General features: G+C 39.4%; 2 protein-coding genes and 1 long non-coding RNA gene across 8 annotated transcripts in view; 1 reads left to right on the forward strand and 2 right to left on the reverse strand.

Moving 5' to 3' along the window:
* Positions 1-572: 572 nt before the first annotated feature.
* On the reverse strand, positions 573-6,399 carry LOC148088743 (uncharacterized). Of its 6 annotated transcripts, XR_015712855.1 has the most exons (6): positions 4,177-6,399; positions 2,651-2,724; positions 1,350-2,057; positions 1,194-1,274; positions 773-935; positions 573-694 (listed from the first exon to the last, which is right to left on the reverse strand). It is a non-coding gene; the product is annotated as an uncharacterized LOC148088743 (long non-coding RNA). The 6 variants fall into 6 exon arrangements; XR_015712854.1 differs by having other exon boundaries at positions 1,350-2,724; XR_015712856.1 differs by having other exon boundaries at positions 1,350-1,463; positions 2,651-6,399.
* A 607-nt stretch (positions 6,400-7,006) lies between these two features.
* On the forward strand, positions 7,007-12,567 carry ankrd49 (ankyrin repeat domain 49). The gene is made up of 3 exons (XM_087779216.1): positions 7,007-7,276; positions 7,561-7,807; positions 11,585-12,567. Exons 2-3 carry the CDS (start codon positions 7,586-7,588, stop codon positions 12,059-12,061), a joined length of 699 nt encoding a protein of 232 aa, XP_087635342.1. The 5' UTR covers positions 7,007-7,276; positions 7,561-7,585; the 3' UTR covers positions 12,062-12,567.
* A 697-nt stretch (positions 12,568-13,264) lies between these two features.
* LOC148088745 (uncharacterized) overlaps positions 13,265-23,441 on the reverse strand; it is a 14,756-nt gene continuing 4,579 nt past the window's right edge. The window contains exons 2-8 of the mRNA XM_087799392.1: positions 20,068-20,150; positions 19,776-19,848; positions 18,973-19,300; positions 17,211-18,142; positions 16,235-17,061; positions 15,475-15,693; positions 13,265-14,608 (exon numbers count right to left, since the gene is read on the reverse strand). Coding sequence (XP_087655518.1) covers positions 14,355-14,608; positions 15,475-15,693; positions 16,235-17,061; positions 17,211-18,142; positions 18,973-19,300; positions 19,776-19,848; positions 20,068-20,150 — 2,716 coding nt within the window. The 3' untranslated portion in view covers positions 13,265-14,354. The remainder of the gene's footprint in view (positions 14,609-15,474; positions 15,694-16,234; positions 17,062-17,210; positions 18,143-18,972; positions 19,301-19,775; positions 19,849-20,067; positions 20,151-23,441) is intronic.

Here is a 23,441-nt window from a genome sequence, read left to right on the forward strand (position 1 = left end):
TCATACAACTACTTTGTTGTTAGTTACTTGTGAATGAATGTTATAATGCAAGGTTAGCTGCTACTTTTGCAAGTTAGTGATTTCAAGATTGCAGTGGTTTATATATTAAATGTCCACTGTGTTTTGCTGAATGTTTGTATTTTTTTTATTTACTTCAGGTGTTGATGGTTAATTGAGTAGTGGAGAAGGGGTAGGTTTAGACAAGCTTATGCTTCATCCTACTTACTTTTGGGACATGTTGGGTAAATATGGTTTTGACTAATGTCATTGGTTTTGTTTGTCTTAAGTTTACTTTATGTAACATGTTCAAAATAAAGCATTCATTCATGATTCATTAACCTAGGGTGTCTGCTGAATATTGTTCATGTTGAATTCTATGTCCATCTCAAAGTAGGATAAACAGACCGTTTTACAACTTCTAAATCACCAATCATTTAACACATTACCGGCACTGAGGATGAATAATATGGGACTATTATTCAAAATGACAAATTGTGCTTTATTACAAGTTTCATATCAAACAATTGTTCACACATCACGAGTAACCATCAGTGAATCTGCACAACGTTGACGGTTCATCCTCAGCTAAGACTTGCGTCTAGTTGTTTCTGGTCATGGTTCGAGTGACTTGATCCTGCTCCTAAAATTCTCTGAAGACCCTTCAAAGCCTCACCTGTCAGGCCCCATGGTGTATCTTAAAAGAATAACACAATAAGAATGAGGAGCTGTACATGGATTAGTTCTGTTCTTCACTTGCTAAATAAACTCTTACCTTGTTGTGATGCTGCCATGAGAGACAACTCTTTCAGGGAATCACAACGACTTGACAGTGAGTTTCAGTGTTGGTTCAACTCTTTAAAAGAATCTCTCTCTTCCTGCTGTCTCCTTACAGCCATAACAACGTCGAATCCTCTTTGTCCAAAAGTCAACAGAACCTGGAAAACATTGTTTTATTAAAGTCGTACGAGTCTGATCATTTGAAGTGTAAAATCTTTTGAAAAAGATTCTGCAGTCTGGTGTAAGTAAGGAATTTGTATTTATATAGTGTTTTCCAGACCAGGGTCACAAAGCGCTTAAACAATACTCAATAAAATATATACTTTAGAGATCACGATAATACTGAGAACAAAACAGGAGTTCCAGGAAAAGCCTGCACAAATAAAAATGTCTTAAGATGTTTCTTGAGTACCTACCAGCTTGACGGGCACGACCAAGTGTTTCCAACAACAGAAGCCAGAAAACCTTGGCCATAAGCGTCAGCATGTCTGTGCGTCCTGCCACAGAAATGTATTTATCATTATTACCAACAAAATTATTTTGTGTAATTGTGTATGATGTAACCATCTCACCTGCTTTTGACATGCGTTTGGTGGTCACTACTATTCCAGAGAGGATAACCAATGACCTCTTCCACCTTCGATGGTTAGTCCAGCACTTATCTGATATGCAGCACTCCATCTCACCTAGAAAAGAACATAGAATTGCATTTTACATTATGTACATGATGGGATGTGCTGTAGGTTTACAAGTTTGTGTTCACTATGCTTACAAATATTACTTAGTTCACATTTGAAATCATTTGGCATGAACCCCAGAGAGAAAGGTTTCATGTCAGGCAGTTCTGGGTATTTCTTGAAGGGCACATCTATGCAAAAACAAAATACTAGTGTTTCTTTTGCAGGTACGAGGGATAGGCAAAGATCTCTCCCCTGTACATGTTGAGGGGACTCCATGGCAACAGACTGCTAGTTCCAATCCCTCCTCATCCAGTTTGCTGATCTATGGGAGGTCTCTGACAGCAGACCAAAATTATGATGTTAAGATTATGATCACTTTTAAATATAAATTAAGATTTTCTTTACATGTTTAATTTTGCTGTGCCGATGTACTTTACGGAACCTGTGACGTCATCATCCTTTGCTATGAAGACACCGTAGAAAATGTGTTGTTCCTCTTCTGCTCCAGTTTGAAGAAGCCAGATCAGAAGGTCCCAGAGTTTCTACCACGCAGTCGATGTTTTCATCGTTCAAAGTTTGCTGGAGTTCTTGTAGAAACGCCTCCAATAAGTCAGGAGTGAAGAAAGTTTGTATCATCAATGTGTCATTATTAGTAGTCAAAATGCTAGAACTTGCAGATTCAGACAAAGTATACAAGTACGACAGCCTCAAGAGCAAAGACTACCTCGGTCTGGTCATGTTCTGCGAAAGAAGCAAGCAAGTATACTTGATCATGCATTCAGAGATAAGAGCTCCATGTTTCATTCATCCATTTTTTTTAATTGACGTTTGTTTCCCATCTGGTTTACCTCTTTATATAGGAATTTAAAATACTTTATTATTTTATATATTTTTTTTCATTTAAAGAAAAAAAGATCAAATCCCTCATCCAAAGGTGTTAAAATAAACTTATACTTACATACGTTAACTGTATCAATATGCGGGAGTGATAAATAAAATAAATCACCTACCAATATGGCAAACTTTATTGGAATATAAATATATTTTCGTACTTTCAAAATAAACAAAATACGTGTGAGTTTTATTATAGTTTAAAAAGCCATTCAGTGTTTTAGCAAACTAGCTCTCGTGTTAACGCACCACAAAAAGTTACATTATTTCTGAGTCAACTTAAAGCAATAATTATAACTTACCTCAATAGACGAGTGACCCGCACCTTGTTCCGTCAAGTTACTGCAGGACCTTCACCAAGTGTGTGGAGGCAGCACTGGAACCAATGAGAGCAAATGGGGTGAGGATCTTGACCTATTTGGCGACTAGTTGATCCTTGCCAGGTCAGAGGCAGAAAGTCACGCTCACACACAGATGTTGAGCCATATTGCCAACCTGGGGTTCATGGTGAACCTCAGCAAGAGCGCTCTGACTCCAGTCCAGCAGTTAGTTTACCTGGGGGTATTGCTGAACAGGGAGGAAGGATATGCGTGCCTCCCGGACACAAGTATCCAGCCCATTCTCCGACTGACAACACAGTTGCTGGAAGCTCGCCGTCATGTAAAAAGAAGAAAGAAGGACGGCAGCAGGCGCCGTTATGTCCCTCCTGGGGCTCGTGGCAGCAGCTCACACGGCAGTGCGGCTGGGCTTGCTGAATGAGGGATTTCAAAAGATGGTTTGGTCGTCTCAAGCTAGTTTTGCAGGACATCAAGTTTTTTGGAACTCTCTAACCAACCTCACGTCGGGTGCATTGGCGCGTACCTACCCTTTGGTGGTGCGTTTCTTACTGGGGCCCCCTGTGAGGCCTTCCAGCCGTCGGCGGGAACTCCAGCTGGTTCTGGATTCTCTCGCTCATTTGAGCCTCTTGACCAAGTCCCACTGGACATTTTGTTTGAGGTCTCGCTCCTTCTGGTACAGACATCCATGAAGAGAGCAAGCGAGGCTTATGCCCTCTCCATTAGTCTGGTTGACAACACAGTTGCTGGAAGCTTGACGTCATGTGACGTCAGCAGGCGCTGTCTAGCCTAGCGAATTAGGGGCATTCACGCGGGGTGTTTTACTGGGAGCCTCTTAGGCATCCACCTCAGCCTATCTCCTCGACATGGCGACAGGATCAGTAGCTCATACTGTTTTTGAGCGATTCCATTTCCGAGGCCCGCGGCCCCAATGGATTGGATCCTGGGCCGGCGGGGCCCAAGTGATACTGCTGTTAGGAGCAGCATCTAGCAACGGGTACATTGATCCCGTTGGGCTTCGCCTTGGGTTTAGCACCAAATGACGTAGAACCCCTGAGTTATCATCATAATCTCAGGTTCTACGAATTGGTGCGAAGCCCTCTAACCTCGTCGCCCAGCAGCCACCTTTAGAGGAAGTGGACTGCACCAAGCTGGGTGGCGAGTTCATTAAGGTTTCTTAGAGACGAGGCGGGGCCTCCAGGATAAACCAATAGTGAAGCGGTTAGAGGGCGTCGCACCAATTCGTAGAACCTGAGATTATGATGATAACTCAGGGGTTTCCTGTACCGGCATTGTTGTGGCACTCCTGAAACACCGCTCATTCTTGTGGGTCTGTCAGGACAACAAGCCTCCTAAAGGATTTTTGTTTAACAAGTATAGAACTGGTTTTCTTGACAAAAAAAATACATATGAAAAGATGCATGCAGAAAATAACATTTCCATGTAATTAATAATTTCTTGGTATATTTATTTTTTCTTGTGCTCAACATTACCTTTTAGGGTGTAATTGGCAGCTGTTCAAATGATCCTCAATCGTAACTTTGGGTCTTTGGGCAATTGGCCACTATCCAAATATCGCCGGATTGATGAAGTTTTTTTCGGCACTCATTTTCGCCAACTGTATAAAACTGTCAGGCTGGGAAGGTTAGGCAGGCTTTTAATAGTCTCAAAAATACCAAAAGAAAATCACTCCAATGGAGGAAAGCTCAAAGGTTACAAAACCGTTCGCTAAGGGCGCTCTGACTGGAGGAAAAACTATTAGAAAAAAGTAATCTGGACAAAAGGAAAACACACCAGGGGAGGAAAACAAACAGGTAGAGATATAACAAAAGCTATGGTTTCTAAACTAAACAATTCCAAAAAACAGAAATCACTCTCACGAGGACAAAACAGTCTTACGTGGTCGAACAAAGCTGTGGCTGTGACAAGCGAGACGATACACTCTGGCACATGACAGGGGAGACAAAGACTATTTAAACACATGAGGGTAATGGGGAACAGGTGGAAGCAATAGGTAATCAGGGAGGAGATGGTGAGAGAGAGGCAAGTGACCTGAGCACGGTGTGACAGTAACAAGTTCTAAAGTCGAGTGCGCATGTGTGTCCAAGCTTCGTGAATTGTATAAACCGCATTTTCTCCAAGTTCGTTGGAAACTCTTCGCCCGTTAAGTCAAAGTAATCCAGCAATGAGTGAAAACATATTAACGTGTTGTAATGAAGTCAACACGTGACGAACATCCGATCTTTTTTTACTTAAGTAACTTAATATTTTGTTATGGAATCATAAATAAATGTTTGGACAGAGAATAATAGACTCTACATAGAAACTTTTACTAACTGTACAATACAAACAACTAATTTTTTTGAAATTCATTAATTCATTAATGAGCTTTATTTGTATTCAGTGATTTCTAAAGTAGCGTTTGATGATGTACAAAATATTGAGTTTTATAATGGATATTTCCTTTTATTTATTTTTTAAACATACTACTACCATCTGGTGGACCTTTAGTATAACTACATCGATTATTCTAAAATTAAATTGTTGTAGACTTAATAATAAAGTTAGATTATTACAACTGTACTACATATACTGTACGAAGACATCAATACAGACATATTCAGTGTGTACACAAACACAACTTGGCCATGTCATTTTTGTTCATATAAACACACCATAATAAAAAAAATAAAACTACTTCCGTAAATAAGGAACTGTCTTTGGTCACATAAAATATAATAATAAACTGCCATTCGTCTGACGCCAAGATGTTTTTGTTTTTTTTCTTCAGTTTCATTGCTTTTGCAGAATGAAAGTAAAAAAAAAACAGAATTTTGATATTCCTTAATATTTGCAAATCATCAATGTGTAACTCGCTAAATACAAATGAACTTCACAAATTATTCAATTACTTTCAAACAAATGACTATTTAATGCCGTACAGTTATTTAAAGTAACCATTTTGATTTCAATCTTTGTCCCACAAAACATTGAATTATGATTCATTTCTTAAAAGCGAGGTGTACAAAATACTTATTAAGTAAACAAAGGTCTGATGTTCGTCACTTGTTTATTACATTACAACATGTCAATATGTTTTAAATCATTGTTGGCGATCGCTTACAAACCGGAAACGGGTCCAGAGTGACGCCCGCAGCCTGGATACCGTGGTCCGCTGACATCGTGTTTTGTCCCTGTGAGAGAACCGTAGTGGCGTCATCAAACGGCGTCTCCCGCGTATGCGCAGCCGGGATCCTGTAGGGCTGCCCGTGCTGTGTCTCAAATCGCATACTAGCGTACTAAAAGTTAGTATTTTTAGTACGTTAGTGTGTCTCAATTCTTAGTATGCGAAATTTAGTGCGCCATGCATACTAAATTGGCGTACTAACACGCCCACAAAACTAGCATGGTTCGATGGACACTAACCATACTAAACAGCTGCCATTTTAGTGACGTTTTAAACGGAAGTTACGTCATATATAAATGCATATATATGCATATACTTAAATGTGTATTTTCCGCAGCAGTAGAAGGATAAACACGTCTTCGCTGCTGATACCAGCTTAAATATCTCGCGATTATTTAGATTCTCATATTTTTTCTTTATTTCTTTTTCCAAAGTTGCAATACGTGCTGCCAGCAGGTGTCGGCGATAGCGTTCAAACAGCTGCTTGAAACATCGTTAAATAGAAGTAGAAGAAGAAGCTGTCATGTGATTTCCGGTTAGTGTGTAGCTTCAGGGTTTGATTTGAGACATACTATCTGCGGAGAATTTGCGTACTAGTTAGTATGCATACTAAACTGATGCATACTAACTTCTAGCATACTAAGATTAGTATGCGATTTGAGACACAGCACCGAACGAATATATATATATATAAATATATATATATATATATATATATATATATATATTATATTCCAACAGTATTATGAAGAGAACAAATCTCAATAGTGTGAAAATTAGAAAATGTTTATTGCCAGTAGTGTTAAAAAAAACACGTTTTTTTTTGTAGTGCATACATTATACAAATATGACAATTAAAAAAAAAAGGACTCGTTCAATAAAGTGGGCATATGTACATTTAATAATTGATTTAATTGATTTAAAAAAAATCGAAACCTAAATAATTACTGAGGTGTTTATGATCCAAACTACAGACAAGTTATTGAAAGGGGAATATTCTAACTTTTTTTTTTTTGAAAAGCGAATTATTTCGGAACTCGAATGATTTTTATTTCATTATACAGTTGTGCTTTATTATTAGTAAAACAGCTTCAGCAAATCAGCGGCTTCGTCACATGTAGCGCGGACCCTTCCGTTGGTCTCAAAGTCACGTGTGTCGTCAGACCAGGAAATGAAAGAACGGAAAGTGATTATGTTGACGAAGATCGTCTTTTTGTCAATATAAATGTTTTATGTGTGGTGAAAAGTATCATGTAAACGTTCTGTTGACGTTATTTTAACCCATAAAAAATATTTTAAAGAGACGTTCGCATATGACGCGTGTGACGTCATCACGTAGGAAGTGGGGGGACCGATATTGTAGGGGGGACCGAAATTGTACCTACACCGGATCCTGTGCTAACATGGTATGTTTATTTTATTTAGACATTTAAATGTTCACTAATAGAATGTGAGGAGATGTGCATATAATCTAAACATGAATTGAACTAGTCCAACAGCAGAAATGAGGAGCATGTAACGTGCGTGGTAGACATTGTAAACACACATTATTTTCTATATCATTAAACGACTTTCCTTATTAGCCATTTTTGAAATATTGTTTAAAACTGATTTGTAATTATTCAAATGAATTCCTCCCAACTCAACATTATTTCCTGTGACCATAATTATATATTTTTTGTCTTACTAGATCCCATAGAAACAAAATAGGTATCATGGACTTTCCAGAAGACTTGAACCAACTGGAGCTCCTGAATACACACGGCCAGTTGATCCCCAGAGGAGCGAGCAGTCTTTGGACTGGGAGTCAGGAGGAAGAGGAGGATGAGGAAGAGGTGCCAGAAACAGGTTACGGTGAGGAGTGGTTTCGAGAGAGAGAGGAAAAGCTGAAAGACAAGCCAACAGAGCTTCTTCTGTGGGCAGCTGAAAATAACCGCGTGAGTTTTATTCTCTAATTTGTGCATTTTTTATGTAACTCCAGAGAAAATGAATAAAACTACTGTTGATATTTATGGTCAAACCAAACAATTTTATTGCAGCATGACATTTAAATGACTGATTCTATAATTTACTGATAGTAATTAATTATGACTAATGTGTTACACATATTTTAATATTAGTATCCATCATTTTAAAAAGGAAAAACATTTTGTGTTTTTAAAATTCTGTTTGAGAAACCCTTTAATTCTATGTGAAGCAGCAATGTCATGCACACAAAAACAAACATCAATCTAAGATTTCATCTCTTGTAACCCAAGACACTTGGGATCATTCAAAAGGACACCAGAACATATAAAAACATTCATTCATTCATTGTCTACCACTTTGTCCCTTAACGAGGTCACAGGGAGACTTGAGCCTATCCAAGTATCATATGCAGGGGACACCCTGGACAGGACGCCAGTCTGTCACAGGGCACACAAAGAACGACAACCATTCACACACACTCTCATACCTATGGACAATTTTTTACCAAAGTTCTCAATCAACCTCTGTATGTTTTTGGATGCTGATGAGATATGAAATAACTAGTAGCCAATTGAATAAGCTTCCGTTGTGGGTTAATATACTAAATCTGACACCAAAAGAGTCAGTTCCTCACCAACCATGAACCTCACACACGTCACTGCATCGATCACAATTTTGTATTCAATAAGTTGGAAAAGTACGGTATTGGGGGAATTGGGTTGAGTTTGCTATCGAGCTATTTTAGAAACAGGAAATAGTTGAACAAAAATCTCAGCTGAGGGACATTACATGTGGAGTACCACAAGGGTCAATATTGGGTCCAAAGCTATTAATATTGTATAAAAAAGGCTTTGTATAAATCACAACTATTGAAATTTATTCTGTTTGCAGATGACACAAAATTTGCTGCAGACTTTAGAGACAATCACAACAGAAATGAAGAAACTAAAATCGTTTGACAAAAACAAATTATCATTGAATTCAAGCAAAACAAAGACTCTAAAATCTGCTGGAAACCACATGTGAATAACATACATGCAAAACTGTAATTGTAACTGTAGTAATTCTGTGGAAAACTAAACATTTTTTTGACTCAAAATCAATGCATACTCTGTATTATTCACTCTTTTTGGTCTGGGGAAACGCCTACAAGAGCACTCTGAAGCCAATATGCACAATACAGAAAACAACAATTAGGATAATACAGGATACAGAGATCACACAAAACCGCTTTTCATAAGATCACAAATGTTGAAATGTACATATCTGGTCAATTTTAAAACTGCTAAAATAATGTAAAAAGCAAGAAATGGTCAATTTCGAAAAAACATACAGGGAATGTTCATGGAAAAGGAGGGGGGGATATAATCTAAGGACTGAACTTTTATTTCCCTCAGGCTAGTTTAAATATGAAAAAGATGGGCCTATCGAGTTGTGGAGTGACTTTGTGGAACAGTCTGGAGACAGAAATAATAAAAAAAAAAGTACAAATATAAATCTGTTTAAAAAAGGTACACATTTTTTAAATAAACAAATATATGGAAGAGGACATGTGAGAACCAACGATGACAGTAATAATGTTGTTACTGGTGTTGTCAGATAGAGGACAAGGGACTCACACCGTCAACCAAAAGTACTACAGCTTTAATTGACAGAAACTCACCAAGCCTCTTATACAGCAACTTCTTCTTCAGCATCTTATTCTTATATTTTAACACATCTACCAGTTATTTTCTGAGTCCAAACAGAAAAAAAGGAAATGTTAAAAAATAAATAAACTTTTCACAAAACTAACGTATTTGTTAGTTTTGTGAAAAGTTAATTTATTTTTTAACATTTCCTCTGGAAAACAAATGTTCTTAACATGGTCAAACTCTGTTAACTAGGGCTGTAGCTGTTAGAGGTGATGCTTGTAAGGAGTACAACGTTGCTTCTTTTTATAACATGCAAGAAACAATGCAAGAAAAAAATGTATGAGTTATGTGAGAGAAGAGAAATAAAGGCAGTATATAGTCTTTGTTCCTGGATCAGAGCGACATCCATGAGAAGTTTCAGTCTGGCTTCCGTAAACATCACTCTACGGAGACAGCTTTATTGAAAGTGTCCAGTTACATCATGATGTCGGCTGACTCTGGTAAATTCACTGTTCTGGTTCTCTTGGATCTGTCCTCAGCCTTTGACACAGTTGATCACCAGATCCTGCTGAGAAGACTGAGGGATGAAGTGGGACTGTCTGGGTCTGTGTTAAAATGGTTCTCATCTTACCTTTCTGGGCGCAGTTTTAGTGTATCTGCCAATCAAATGAGGTCTGAATCGGCAGATCTGTTGTGTGGAGTCCCTCAAGGTTCTGTTCTGGGTCCTTTATTGTTTTTGCTGTACTTGATTCCCCTCTGTAAAATCATTCAGAGATTTCCAGATGTTTCTTATCACATTTTTGCTGATGACATCCAGCTCTACTGCTCTTTTGATCCAACTGAGCCCCAGAGGCTGAACAGCTTAGTCAATTGTTTGCTAGAAATCAAACAGTGGCTGAGTGAAAACACTTTACAGCTAAATGTGGACAAAACTGAAACACTGGTGATTGCTCCTGATGATAAGATTCCAGGGTTGAGTCAGTACTTGGGTGACTTAGGTCAGTCTGTCAAACTGAGCCTGAGAAACCTGGGTGTTGTATTTGATAAATACATGTCTCTTGTTCGACATTGCAGAAAACTGACCAGAAACTGTTTCCTTCAACTGAGAAAAATCTCTAAACTTAGGAAAATGTTGTCGGAACATGATCTGGAGCTTGTAATCCATGCGTTTGTTTCTTCTCGTCTGGACTATTGTAACAGTTTGTTTTCATGTCTTAACAAGAAGGATCTGTCTCGTCTGCAGTTGATTCAGAACTCTGCAGCGAGAATTCTGACCCGTTCAAGTAGAAGAACTCACATTTCTCCGGTCCTTAAAACTCTTCACTGGCTTCCAGTTTCTTTCAGGATCAACTTTAAAATTCTGGTTCTTACTTTCAGAGCTATTCATGGTCAGGCTCCTCCTTACATCACTGATCTGATCCAGCCTTACACCCCAGCTCGGGCTCTGAGGTCTGTGGATCAGAATCTACTTATGGTTCCACGCACACGGCTCAGGACCAGAGGAGAGAAATCTTTTCAGGCTGTTGCTCCTAAGCTTTGGAACGATCTTCCTCTCTCTTTGCGCTTGATGGAGTCTACTGACTCCTTTAAGAAACATCTTAAGACGTTTCTATTTGTTCAGGCTTTTCCTTGAATTTCTCGAACTCCTGTGTTGTTCTCAGTATTATCTTGATCTTTAAAGTATATACTTTATTGAGTATTGTTTTGATTGTTTAAGCGCTTTGTGACCCTGGTCTCGAAAAGCGCTATATAAATAAATATTACTTACTTACTTACTTACACAATGTAATAAAATGCTTCTATGTTATACTTGATAATTGTAAAAAATAAAAATAATAATTACAATACAACCTGAAATATAAAATGTCAATAACAAAAATTGTATTGAACAACACAATGTACAATAGACACCCATAACAATAGCACAATATCTTATTATCATATGTCAACTTTACTGGCTAACTGAGATTGAAACCTTTAAAGGACCGACTGGGTACTTTCCATTATATACTTTGTGCTTGAAATTAAAACAATATGCTGATAAGTACTCAAAATACTGTTTCCCCTACTAAAATTCAGAATTGTAATTTACTTTATCTTTTTTGTTTGCAGCGTGATACCGTCCAAAGGATACTGATAACGGACCCTTCTCTGGTTCACTGCTCCGATGAAGACGGCTACACCCCCTTACACCGGGCAGCTTACAGTGGCCATGTTGAAATGGTGTCATCTTTATTGGCAGCTGGATCAGAGATCGATCCTTGCACCCTGGACGGATGGACACCGCTTCACAGTGCCTGTCGCTGGAGTCGCGTCGTGGTCGCGTCATCACTTCTTCAGCATGGGGCAGCGCTCAATGCTCAAACCAATGGAGGATTGACCGCTCTTCACCTCGCAGCCTCCCACACCAGCCAGTCCAAAACAGACTCCCGGCAAACGCTGGAGCTCCTTCTCTCTCAGCGCCACCTGAAGGCAAATATTCTCAGCAACAGCAACGAGACAGCCAGCGAGTTGGCCAGACGAAGCAGCCCATTTCACTTTTTGTTTGAGATGGTTGAGGAGTGCACAAGCGTGCTCCCTACATTATGAACCATATTGTTTTTTGTGCTTTCAACAATGATCTCCACCCTGTTTGGGGGTCAATCAAGTTTGCAATTTTGCTCACTCTTCTTTCTATAATAGTGGCTGCTTCTTTTAGCCTCCAAACCATTTTAAACATGGAGCTGGATATATGTATGTGCAAGTATGAATATTTGTTTTTTGAGCTGAAAGAAACAAAATACTTCCTTGTATCAGAATGTTTTAAATTTCAATAAAAAAACAGCATTCTCTTTTGAAAACAAAATGGGTGATGGATGATCCCCCTGCATGACGATGACTATTGATGGGCTGACAAGGTCTATGAAACAGTTTAGAGGTGAAGCCACTGTCATGAAAGTGTCTAGGCCACACTTTTATATTGCACTCCTTCTCCTAGACACAAATGGCGTCTTCTTCTGCGATATTACTGTCACTTTAACCCCTTTTTGTAAATATACTTAAAATATTTCTGTCCTTCTGTTTCGATTTTAATAAACGCAAAAGTTTGTATAATTTATTTTGCTAAAGAAACTTGGGAACATATTCTGACAAGAATAACATAACTCAACTCTAAAATTCCATCTGAAAAGGAACATTTATGAGATGTTTGGAAAATGTTTGTGATTGATTTGCGACTTTCAGCTCCATTCAAATGTACTACTTTAATTAACAACACTCAGCTTCAGGTGAAGCATATTTGATGTTTATGGATTAAATTAGCCTTATCTGGAGACTGAGAATCAACATGTATTCTTAGTGTCTTTCACTTTTTTTGCTCCTTCTTGTGTCACTGGCACATTATCCTCCTCACTGATTTTGGCCCAACTGTTTGGAGTGTCATTTTAAATTGGGTGCACTACCAGCAGAATGTGTAATGCACGTTCATTATGAGCAGCAAGAAATAGAGCAATGTCCTCATAAAAGAAGCAAGTAACATGGTAGTGAAGGTCCTTGTTGTTTACTTGCGTACCTTGAATTGAGACTTGTTTAATTTATTAACCATAAGCGTGTGTTGGAGGACACTACACCACTGGTCTTGCTTTGAGATCGTTTGCTTAGTCTGCATCTTAATCACCTATATGTCCTGAAAGTAAGCTCCCTGTTCTTTATAATAGCCATGGAAGCACACACACCTCTAAGCCCCACCAAAAGTTGAAAAGAGTCATAGTCAAATGTGCTAAATGCAACACAAATTGACTTCAATTACATGTGTAGAATTCAGAACAGATTGCTTGTCTTTTTTATTTGGGGTTTTTTGCTTGAAAAAAGAAAAACAAGACTTTTGTTATACCAAAAAACACACACAATATACAACGCATGTCATTTGATTTTTGTTTTTCTCTTGTTCAATAAGATATTAACAAAGAATATGTACAAATGAGAAAAACATCAAACAAAGGGGTCAAGCCAGTTAACATTTTGAGAATGTGTAAGTACAAAACAACAGGTGAAGCTACAGCATATATGCAACTGCAGCTGGAGATTTAGTTAGTTAAGGACAAGGTTATTGTTGCCCTGGTAAATGTGAGACACTCGAACATGGAAAAACGTAGGGCATTTTTTATGTTATTATATTTTTTTATATAAATGTCTGCAGCAATAAACACAACCACAGAACTGGTGTTTCTACATATAAAGTGACATCCAGCATATTGGCCTATTGATAGATTTATACTGCTAACTAGTACAAATGTACAACAGACAGAAACACAAATTTTATGACATCTTCTCTGTTCCAGGTCCAACATCTTAGGTATTAACATCTCTACATTCTGCCGCCATTTTAATTGTCTCACAATTCTGTGGAAAAAAGTAGCATGTGTAGCCATTGTCAGGCTTTTGTCAACATAAAAAAAAACTCTTTTTATAATTGCACAGTCTATTGGAAACACCCGTCTAGTCTAATGAGCAAGGCACTAGACAGATTTGGTCTGATCTGCAAGTGCTTATAACACGAACGCCACTTCACAACGGTCATAACACTGAATGTCAAATATGACCTCTGTATACATTTATGTAGAGTGTCTTAAGCTGGAGGAAATAAACGTACACATACAACACGCAATAACCTGGTCCCCCAACTGAGTGCCCTTTTAACAAGACCTAAGCATGTGTAAAAAAAAATAAATGTGGAAAAAAGGCCAGAACAAAAAAAAATGAAGACTTAAGCAGCAACAAATGGAATTTCTCCCAGGAGTTTCAATAAAAAAAAACCCTCAGGTGGAAAATAAGAGATGCTACATCTACAACAAACTGAGATGACCGAAATAGTCTGTTTTTATTAGTGCACGACTTGGTCTACTCAGTACCCGGTAAGTGTCACCGGCTCATTCTCACGCTGCATATTCTTCTTTAGCAGTTGAATGCGGTTATGACAGTAAAACTTGATCGCTCTCCAATCACGTTGGTTGCTAACCAGAAGGGGGCACTGCTGCAGGCAGCGTTCACAGTCTGCCTTGGCGGGAACACGCAGCTCCGTGATGTTCTGGGTAAGGTGTTCTTCCACTGCAGCTCGCTCGGCTTCAGACCAGGGCCTCTTCAGGACGCCCCGTTTACCTGGGGTGAGAAATGGAAGAGGAACGTGTGAGTCCACGCTGCTCTGAGTGCCAGTTTCAGACGACGTAATGAGGGGGTCAACTCAAAATCTTTTCTGAGGGGGCACTACAAGCTAACATCACATGCTACATGCTAACATCACATTCTACAAGCTAACATCACATTCTTTAGAATTTCTTTTATTGTCATTGCACAGAAAACACAGCAGTGAAACTAACCTCACAAAATACGACCTAACATTACATGCTACATACTTAGCTAACATCACAAACCACAATTTTAAGCTTGCATCACATTCTTCTAACCAACATCACATTTATCAATCTACATAACTTTCTACAAGGGATGTTAGCTTGTAGTTATCACATTCTACACGTTCTCACATCACAAGCCATTATAGCAGACGACAGACAATGCAGTGTATCCTGTGAACGATGCAGCAAGTCAACCAATCTAATACGGTCATTCAGTTGGTAAATTATGTTTTGTTTTTAGGCTGTGCTTGGAAAACAAAGTCTGATTTATTCAATAATAAAATGTATTACTCAGGTAAAAAGGCTACATCTATCTACATGTTGTTGTTCAAAACACTATAATATTAATAATTACACAATGGATCAAGTAATAGCTTCATTTAGACCAAGTGCTGACTCTATTTGTTTGATTTGTTTACCATTTACAAAATGCTGTCAAATGAGAGAAGAAGGTTCTGCATGTGTCTGGTAGACCCTTAAAAAAGCCTAATGCTATATGTTAACTTGATTAATTGAACCTTCTTGTCCCTTAGCACTTAACAACCAATGAAAGCCATAACCAATAAACCACCCAAATATCTTCTTGTGCCAAGCAGTGGTTATTTCACTCACCTGATCCTCGTCTACTCTTGACAGAAAGAGGAGTAAGTGCAGGAGGAGGTTCACTGTTCTTGAGTTTCTTTGGTCGTCCCACTCGTGCACTGTTCTTGCCCTTTTTCATGTGTAGTAACGTAGCGTTGAAACCAGCATCAGGAAGTAAGTCAACCTCTCTGTTGTGCTCGCCATCCGATTCTCCTTCTGAGAATGAGTCTGCCGAGTTTCCTGACATCACTGAAACAGTGAGAGAAATTCTGTGACTTTCAAATTGTTGTTTAAACACATGTTCTGCAATAAGACTAAAAGTGTCTTTCATGGTTATAAATCATTAGGAAGTATTACCCCACATGTATGAAAGCAAACAAATGAAATGCTTATAAAGCTCTTCCCTTTCTGTAATCTTAGCAAACAAGAGGTTACGGGAGCGGAGACCATTACCTTCTTTCCACCAGCCAGCTGTAATTACTAACTGCTTTGTTTTGTTTAACAATTCCTTTGGAGCTGGTGACTTCCTGGATTGATGTCGCTTGGTGACAAACCTTGATTATTGACCAATTGCAGCAGAGTAGGCATGGTTATGGTAAACAAGCTATATCTCCAGAAAGACAAAATGTCTAATGTCAATATTTCAATTAAAAGAGGTCTTGTTTTGTTCAACATACTGATGAATACAATAGAGATCCAAGATCAACTAAAGAGACAATTGAATCAACAAATAAATTGCCTTTTCGACATTGTCAGCCAAAAATAACATAGACAAGCATCCTTCTCTTACCATCTAGTTCCAAGCAGATGTGGTTGAGACTCATTCCTCTGAACAGAACTCCATCCCTCTCTCCACATAACACGACTCGACCAACTGTACCCATCAGGCCCGGGTCTTGGCCTATTTCAGAGCAGCGCTGGTTCACATGGTACTCTTTCTCCAGGAAGTTCTCCAGTCTTTCTACCGCACTGCCCCCCTCCTGACCAGCGACCTCCCCCTCTCCAAGGAGAAGAAGCTGTGTGAGAATTGCGACCTGGCGCCGAACCCTTGTTTGAGTCAGTGCTCTGGGGTTGCGTGTTCCACTGGAGCGGGCCAGGCTGCGGAGCATGTCAGTGCCTCGAAGTGGTGTGGCAGGGGAGTGGTATGGCCTTGCGAAAACAAAAGGGTTGGCTGGGTCAACTCCCACATCATGTCGCGTCTCCAGCAGGAGTTCCAGACATGGTTCACAATGAGGAGGAAGGATGAGAGGCTGAATACGTCCACGTTTTCCCTGAACACCCACCCGGGGCAGGTGGGGAAGCACCAAGCGCTCGAAGGGTGACAGGGAGGCTTCCAGTGGTGTGAGTGCAGGAGGGGCACCAGGTGGGACAGGAACCGGACACTGTGGTGTGACACGAGCTCTGTACTCTGAGATCGACAGCTTGGACACTTCACACTCTCGTCGTCGGTTGTACAGGATCAGGAGAGCGAGGCTGGAGTGGCAGAGGAGACGCCAGGCTTCAGAAGACTGGAGCTGACGGGACAGAGACAAGTAGGCCGAGTGCTGCAGCCGCCGGAGGTATAGAACCAGAGAAGACAGGGACGAGAGCAGGGGCAGCATTTGATGACGGCCAGAACTAAAAGATAAAATGAACATTAGGTGTAATGATGTCAGTTGGATTTGTTTGACAAATTACTTATGACATGCATTTTTTGTGATCAGGTTTCAAAGACAACACAAAATACTAGTTAAAGAAGTTATATAAACACAGAACACATATGTTACCTCATTAAGCCTTGCTCCTTCTCCTCACCAGCACTTTCAGTCTCTCCTTCATGCTCCTCCCCTCCCTCTTCCTCATCTTCATCATATTTCTTGACCCCTGCTCCCATACTAGCGCTTAGTACCTCTTCATGGTCCGCCTCTTCATTACGTCCCCCTAAAGTCACTGTATCCTCTTCCTTGTTTTCCTCACCATCCTGCCTTTCCTTCTTTATCCTCTTGACTCCTTTTTTAGGTGAAGACACAGGAGTAGGACTCCTCTTCAAAACGGACACTGAATTGTGTCTGTTTGGTTGAACAGTTGATACGGGACATGGCGGCATGGAGAGATCCTGGACGCCACCAGGGCTCTGTGTAGATCTTGAGTTTGGATGAGCTGTCAAAGTGTTTGCATATTGTGCGTTCAGATGGGGCATTTGAGTGTAGTGTTCAACAAGGGCTGAGCATATGTCCGGCTGGTGCGCGTGATGTTTGTCTAAATGACGGCCTAATGAGCGGAAGTGGCGTCCACAGTACTCACACATTTGACGGGTGGTTTCGACAGATTGTCCTTTTTTAGGAAGATTTGTGTTGTTACTGTTGCAGCCAAGTGGAGTCGGGGATTTAAACTCAGTCTTCACCGGAGAGGAAGACAAGCAGTTAGGGGAAGGCTGCGACAGAAACAGTTGGTTTGGCTGCGCAGGTGAAGCCAATTGTGATCGACCAGGTGGAGTCTGAGGGGTTCTTTTCTTTAAAATAGTCCCACGTCTTTTTTTGCGACGCCGCTGTGGTCGCCCCCGTCCTGAAGGGTTAGCTTCGTCTGCTGCATCCAAGTCGCTTCCCTCAGAGTGTGAGATTGGAGAGGAAGAGGGAGAGAGTGACCAAGAGGGGGTGACGTAGTCTGAATTCTGTGGATGAGGTCGCTGGGATGTCATCAGGTGAATGTTTTCCTCCTCCTAAGAGTTAGAAGAGAAAATAAATTTAGTGTTCAGATAACACAAAGCAAAACAACGACTTTAATGTCTCTGAAACCTTAGGATCATGTGGGAACGTTTTATTGTAAAACAAGAGAAAGGCTCAGGTTAGGTTAGGTTTTCTAAATGTGACCATATGAAATCAATCATTCTTATAAAATGACAGATTTTATATATTCACGTATTTTCTCTAGCAGCCAAGCATAAAAGAAACAAAAGGGACTCAACTGAAAACAGGGTAAACTTGTCCGTCTCTTATGTAAATTGAGCCGTTTATTCCATGAAGGATTATTTATTTATTGACAGCCACTTTATATTGAATGACCATATGCATCCATAAAATAAGTGCATGGTTCTAACGATAGTTACTCAAATGAACCAAAGGGAATTTATCCTCAAGGATTTGAGTTTCATCACAGTAGATTTATCTGATCTAATGAACTAATTAACCAAACAGATGTCACATAATCACCATGGTTACTGTTGCTAAAGCACTTTAAGGTAGACTGGAGTTCAGCCATCGCTATGGGAACTGGGTGTGTGCATGTTTGAGTGTGTCTGTGTGTGCACCCTTGTGAGTGGAGTTGCACGTTTGTGAGTGTGTGTGCATTAATGTGTGCGCATGTTTTTAAGTGTGTGTGCAAGCTTGTGTGTGTTTGTGTAATCAAATACATAAACCATTTTGTTAATATAAATTTAGCAAATAAACTGAAACTAAATTATTGGGCAGACCTAAATTAAATGAGCATGATTATGTATCAATTCTACAGAATAGCTGTCTGAATCAAATTACCTTTAGAGATATAACTCACCTGGTTTTCTCCCCACTCAGTGAGGCTGTAGTCCACTGTTATCTCCTCCCCTTTGGTAATATCACGAATGGCTATAACAACCAACCGGACCTGGCTGCCGGAGTGAACTTCCCTAATGCGACAGTTGGGAGATGAAGGCGAAGAGCTTGCTGATGTTGTAGGAGCAGATGCAGTTGGGGTGGCTGGTGCAGTGGATGCCGGTGTCAGGGACTGAACCGGGGCAGGAACAGGTGTTCGTGCCGGAGCGGGGAAAGAAGCTGGGGCTGGTGTGGACGGTGAACAGGAACTGGTCTCAATGACACTGTTGTGCGTCTTATCTGACGTACCACTGCGAAGTAAGGGAAATAAGCTTCAAACATGTCTCATTATAAGCATCATCAAATTGAACTTGGATATATGAAAACTAATTTTAAAAAAATCAGTGCCAGGCGAGAACACTCAAGGGTCTGGTAAACTCAACCATGTACCATCTAAACAACAAAGTTGTTGGTCTACTTATTTTGGAACCGTGTGCACCACACACCTACAAGGCATTTTGTTAAAATGATTCCCTTTTCTCTAGACTGATATACTCAATCTACCATATTTTTTTTCATTAGATCTGCACCCATTGACAAAGTTGATAAAGGTTGTATTCATGATTTTTTAAGTTTTCTTTTGGTAGCTGCTATTAAAGTCTTTCGTTGTCATTCCTGTTATTGAAACAAAGAAACTATCTGCACCATTTTCCTCAGTACATTTTGTCAATATGCCTCATTGGAAACGAAGTTAAAAAAACATATGACTGAGAAAATTGAACAAACCAGTTGTTGTCCGACTCTGACACCGGCTGGTCAGGTGTGTGACGTTGACTCTCTGCTGACTTGTTTGCATCACCTGAGAATAAACCAGCAGTTGGTATAAAAGGATTACATGTGCACATACTCATCCTTCAACCAAGCACATGAACAGATCACACACACTGTACACGCACGCACACACACATACAAAAGTAGGTCACACATGCTACACACACAAACACATTAGCGCACACACCGAGATAGAGCATGCAGATGTAGCACGCACATTCGGACAAACGCAGACACAAAAACTAACCTTTGCGGGATGCAGTGTTGTTCTCAGAAGGGGAAAGAAAAACTTTTACGGGCGTCCCTTTTCTCTTCCTCCCACAGCCTCGTCTGGAAAAGATATAAAAGCACTCAATCAGCAAATCCAAAAACATACGTTGAACAAGGGGATAAATGTGACATGGCCACACTCATATCTACACCAAGCTCCTAATCAGTGAAAAAACATTCTTAATGACATTTTTATTTTTTAAAAATGGTGGCTTCCGATTCACCATCAGGCTAGGATTGTTTCCTGTGTCTTGTCCAGCAACTCAAGTTAATAGAGCTCCATGTTTTTTTTTTCTGGAAACGAAGGACTTGTTTCAATGTCATTTCGCTAGACCCTTAGCACTCACTCAAACACAGACCAAATTCACCTGTATGCAAGATAAACAGAGGACAGTAACCCCTGAACAATTCTGAGAATTAAATTCTTCTTACCAGATGATGACTTGTTATGCTAACACACAAGCATGTGTCATAGGGAGGAATCAAGTCGCCTAATTTCAAAGCATTTCATAAAAGTCTCTAGAAAGTTAGTTTGTTGTTGCATTGTCTCACCTTTGATTTCACTAACATCTGCCATCAATTTGGGATTGGTTCTCGTTTTCCAGGGAATTCAATAATAATGTCTCTTACGACCCAGTTGTTGATTAAAGTAAGAATGAACAAACATATACTACTAATACTTATGGTTCACTCTTAAAGCAGACAAAATGTATTTTCTTTTACTTCTTAGCGTCTTCTTTCCTCTATAGCCCATATACAGGGAGACTAACAGCCAGTTGTAAACAATAATGCCATGTTAACAGATCTCTAGTCTTTGAAAAACGTATATATACTGTACTCTTGAAATAACACAGGTTTACTGGTGACTCTCCTATTGTGGTTAATATTATATTGCCAGGCTGGTTTTGGAGTTTACCTCCTCAAGGACATATCTGACCCTTCAGTTTGGGCTTGTGTTTTTCTTACTTTTACACTGCTGACTTTAGTGTTTATTTAGTACAACAAACACACTCAACTTTTTTCCCAACTATAAGCAATAATTGAAAAATGTGCCAAAATGACTTCACACAATATTCTTCGTCTTCCAAGTGTCCCACATGTGCATGTGGACACACAAACAACCCTCCCCCTCACACACGTGCACACACTATCATGTTAAAAAAACATAGTCAATCACACATATCTGAATAAACATGCATCCACGTGCGCACACAAACACAAACACACACAATCATTCAGAGGTCACAAACACGCACACACCCTCCCCCTCTCACTTAGGGCTCACACATATTTTTACAAGACACACACAAGATAGTTGACCCAACAGGCGCGCGCACAAACACACACTCTACCTCGTGCTCGCTCCTTCTAGTGCTCAGTTTCTTTCTCAAATAACCAGTCTCATGTTCCTTCTAGACACACTTTTTCCTTTTCACACAAACACGGCAGCATGTGAAATAATTTTGCGTCTTCAAGACAATCTCTTTATTTTTCTATCCTGCACACACAGCACACACATGGAAAAAACACACAAAACTTATAATAAATGGTAGAATGAGAAAGTACAACAATATTCCTCCGCAGTACTGCCTTCTAAAATATACCATTCCACCCACACACATACTAGGCAACATCACCTTTGAGCAACAACACTGAGCGCACACACACAAGACACACTCACTCTTCTTGTCTTCTGTCATAAACACAGTTGATGCATAAACACTCCCTCCCTCCTTCTGTATGACGCACGCAAACATGCATGCACATAGCCCTTGTGTAGGAGCCACAGATTCACACACACACACACACACACACACACACACACACACACACACAAACCTTGTGTTTGTACTCCCCTTGACACACAGCCCTCCCTTTCTTACCGACTGCAGAACAAACACACAAACACAGGTCGACTGACTGACGTGACTGACAGATGTGTGCACACACGGGCACAACTGTCTTTTCAATTCAATTCAATTCAATTCAATTTTATTTAAAGTGTCTTATCATAACAAAGTTCTCAAATCTCAAGACACTATACAGTTGAAATAAGACTACAGTTGATTAAGGAAAAATAGATCCCAGCAATTCAACAAAGAGCAAGAAACAGTTTTTTTTTCAGTAAAGCAAAAGAATAGACTTCCAAACATAAATCACATACATGCATATAAACACAAAAATACACTTGCTTACAACTCATACAACAACCGAGATTAAATTCCGTAGATGGAACCATTTTTTATTAAGACAATAAATCATGATCCCATTCATAACAATAATGTAAACATTAAAACATAAATGTTAAGCTGTACATAAGTATTCTCCAGCCTCCTTCATCTGTACATCCATTTAGAATATTATTTCAATAGATCATTATTCTCTTTTGTCTTTTCCTTCCACTAAAGATTCCTCGATGACATTTGTCTGTGTCCGAGTAAAACACACTCCATCAACACTTTTGGCAATTTGGTAAATGAAAACAATGTTAAGCGGGAAGATCAAGCCTCACCACAGCAGATTTTAATAAATCTGACACATGTGCAGTACGATTTCTGTTAAGTGCGAAAACTCATGGGCGCCAGAATAGTTTCCAGTGGCATTGTTTAAGCTGGACACTGCACCAAAATGTACCACCTTGGAAGACTGATTCAAAAGTTGACGGTTTTAATTAAATGAACATTGGATCCAACATTAAAAAACACATTGGATTCAGTGTCCTTTTCAGTACTTCAATAACATGTGTTATTCAGGCTGCTTTAATCGAGAGCCAAGGTTTCCAATGAAATCTTAATGTGCTCTGACTGAATGACAAGAAGATTTCCAACTAGATGTGGTCCAATCAAAGCTGGACTTTCATAAACATCACTCCTGGGACTGTGTGTTGTCAATAAAGTTATAAATGCACTTGTATTAATGGGATGAAAATTTTAAAGTCAAAACTGGACGAACAAAAATGCCAGAGGCTGGATCGAACTATATTTAATTTCAACTGGTTGATGTTGTTCTACTGCCAGATCACGTTGATTGGTTTATATTTATAGAATACAAATATAAAATATCAAGTCATTTTTATATAGCTTTATATATCTCTGTATATACTTTAATGTATACTTGATTTCTCTTACAAGAAGACAACCAGTAAATAGTTTCAGTTACACACATTAGAATCTTAGGCTTAAAAGCTACTGAATCAAGTCAATTCATTTCAGATCATATCGATGTTAATGAACCAATATCGTTCTTATATCGTACCAGCAACCACAAACCAAAATCCAGTGTAATACAATCCAGTTTTATTGATGCCTTATTAATTTAAATGTGAATATATTTTAAACTCAATGCTGCTTA

This window comes from Callionymus lyra, chromosome 1 (assembly GCF_982586985.1).
Source record: "Callionymus lyra chromosome 1, fCalLyr1.hap1.1, whole genome shotgun sequence".
Lineage (NCBI taxonomy): Eukaryota > Metazoa > Chordata > Actinopteri > Syngnathiformes > Callionymidae > Callionymus > Callionymus lyra.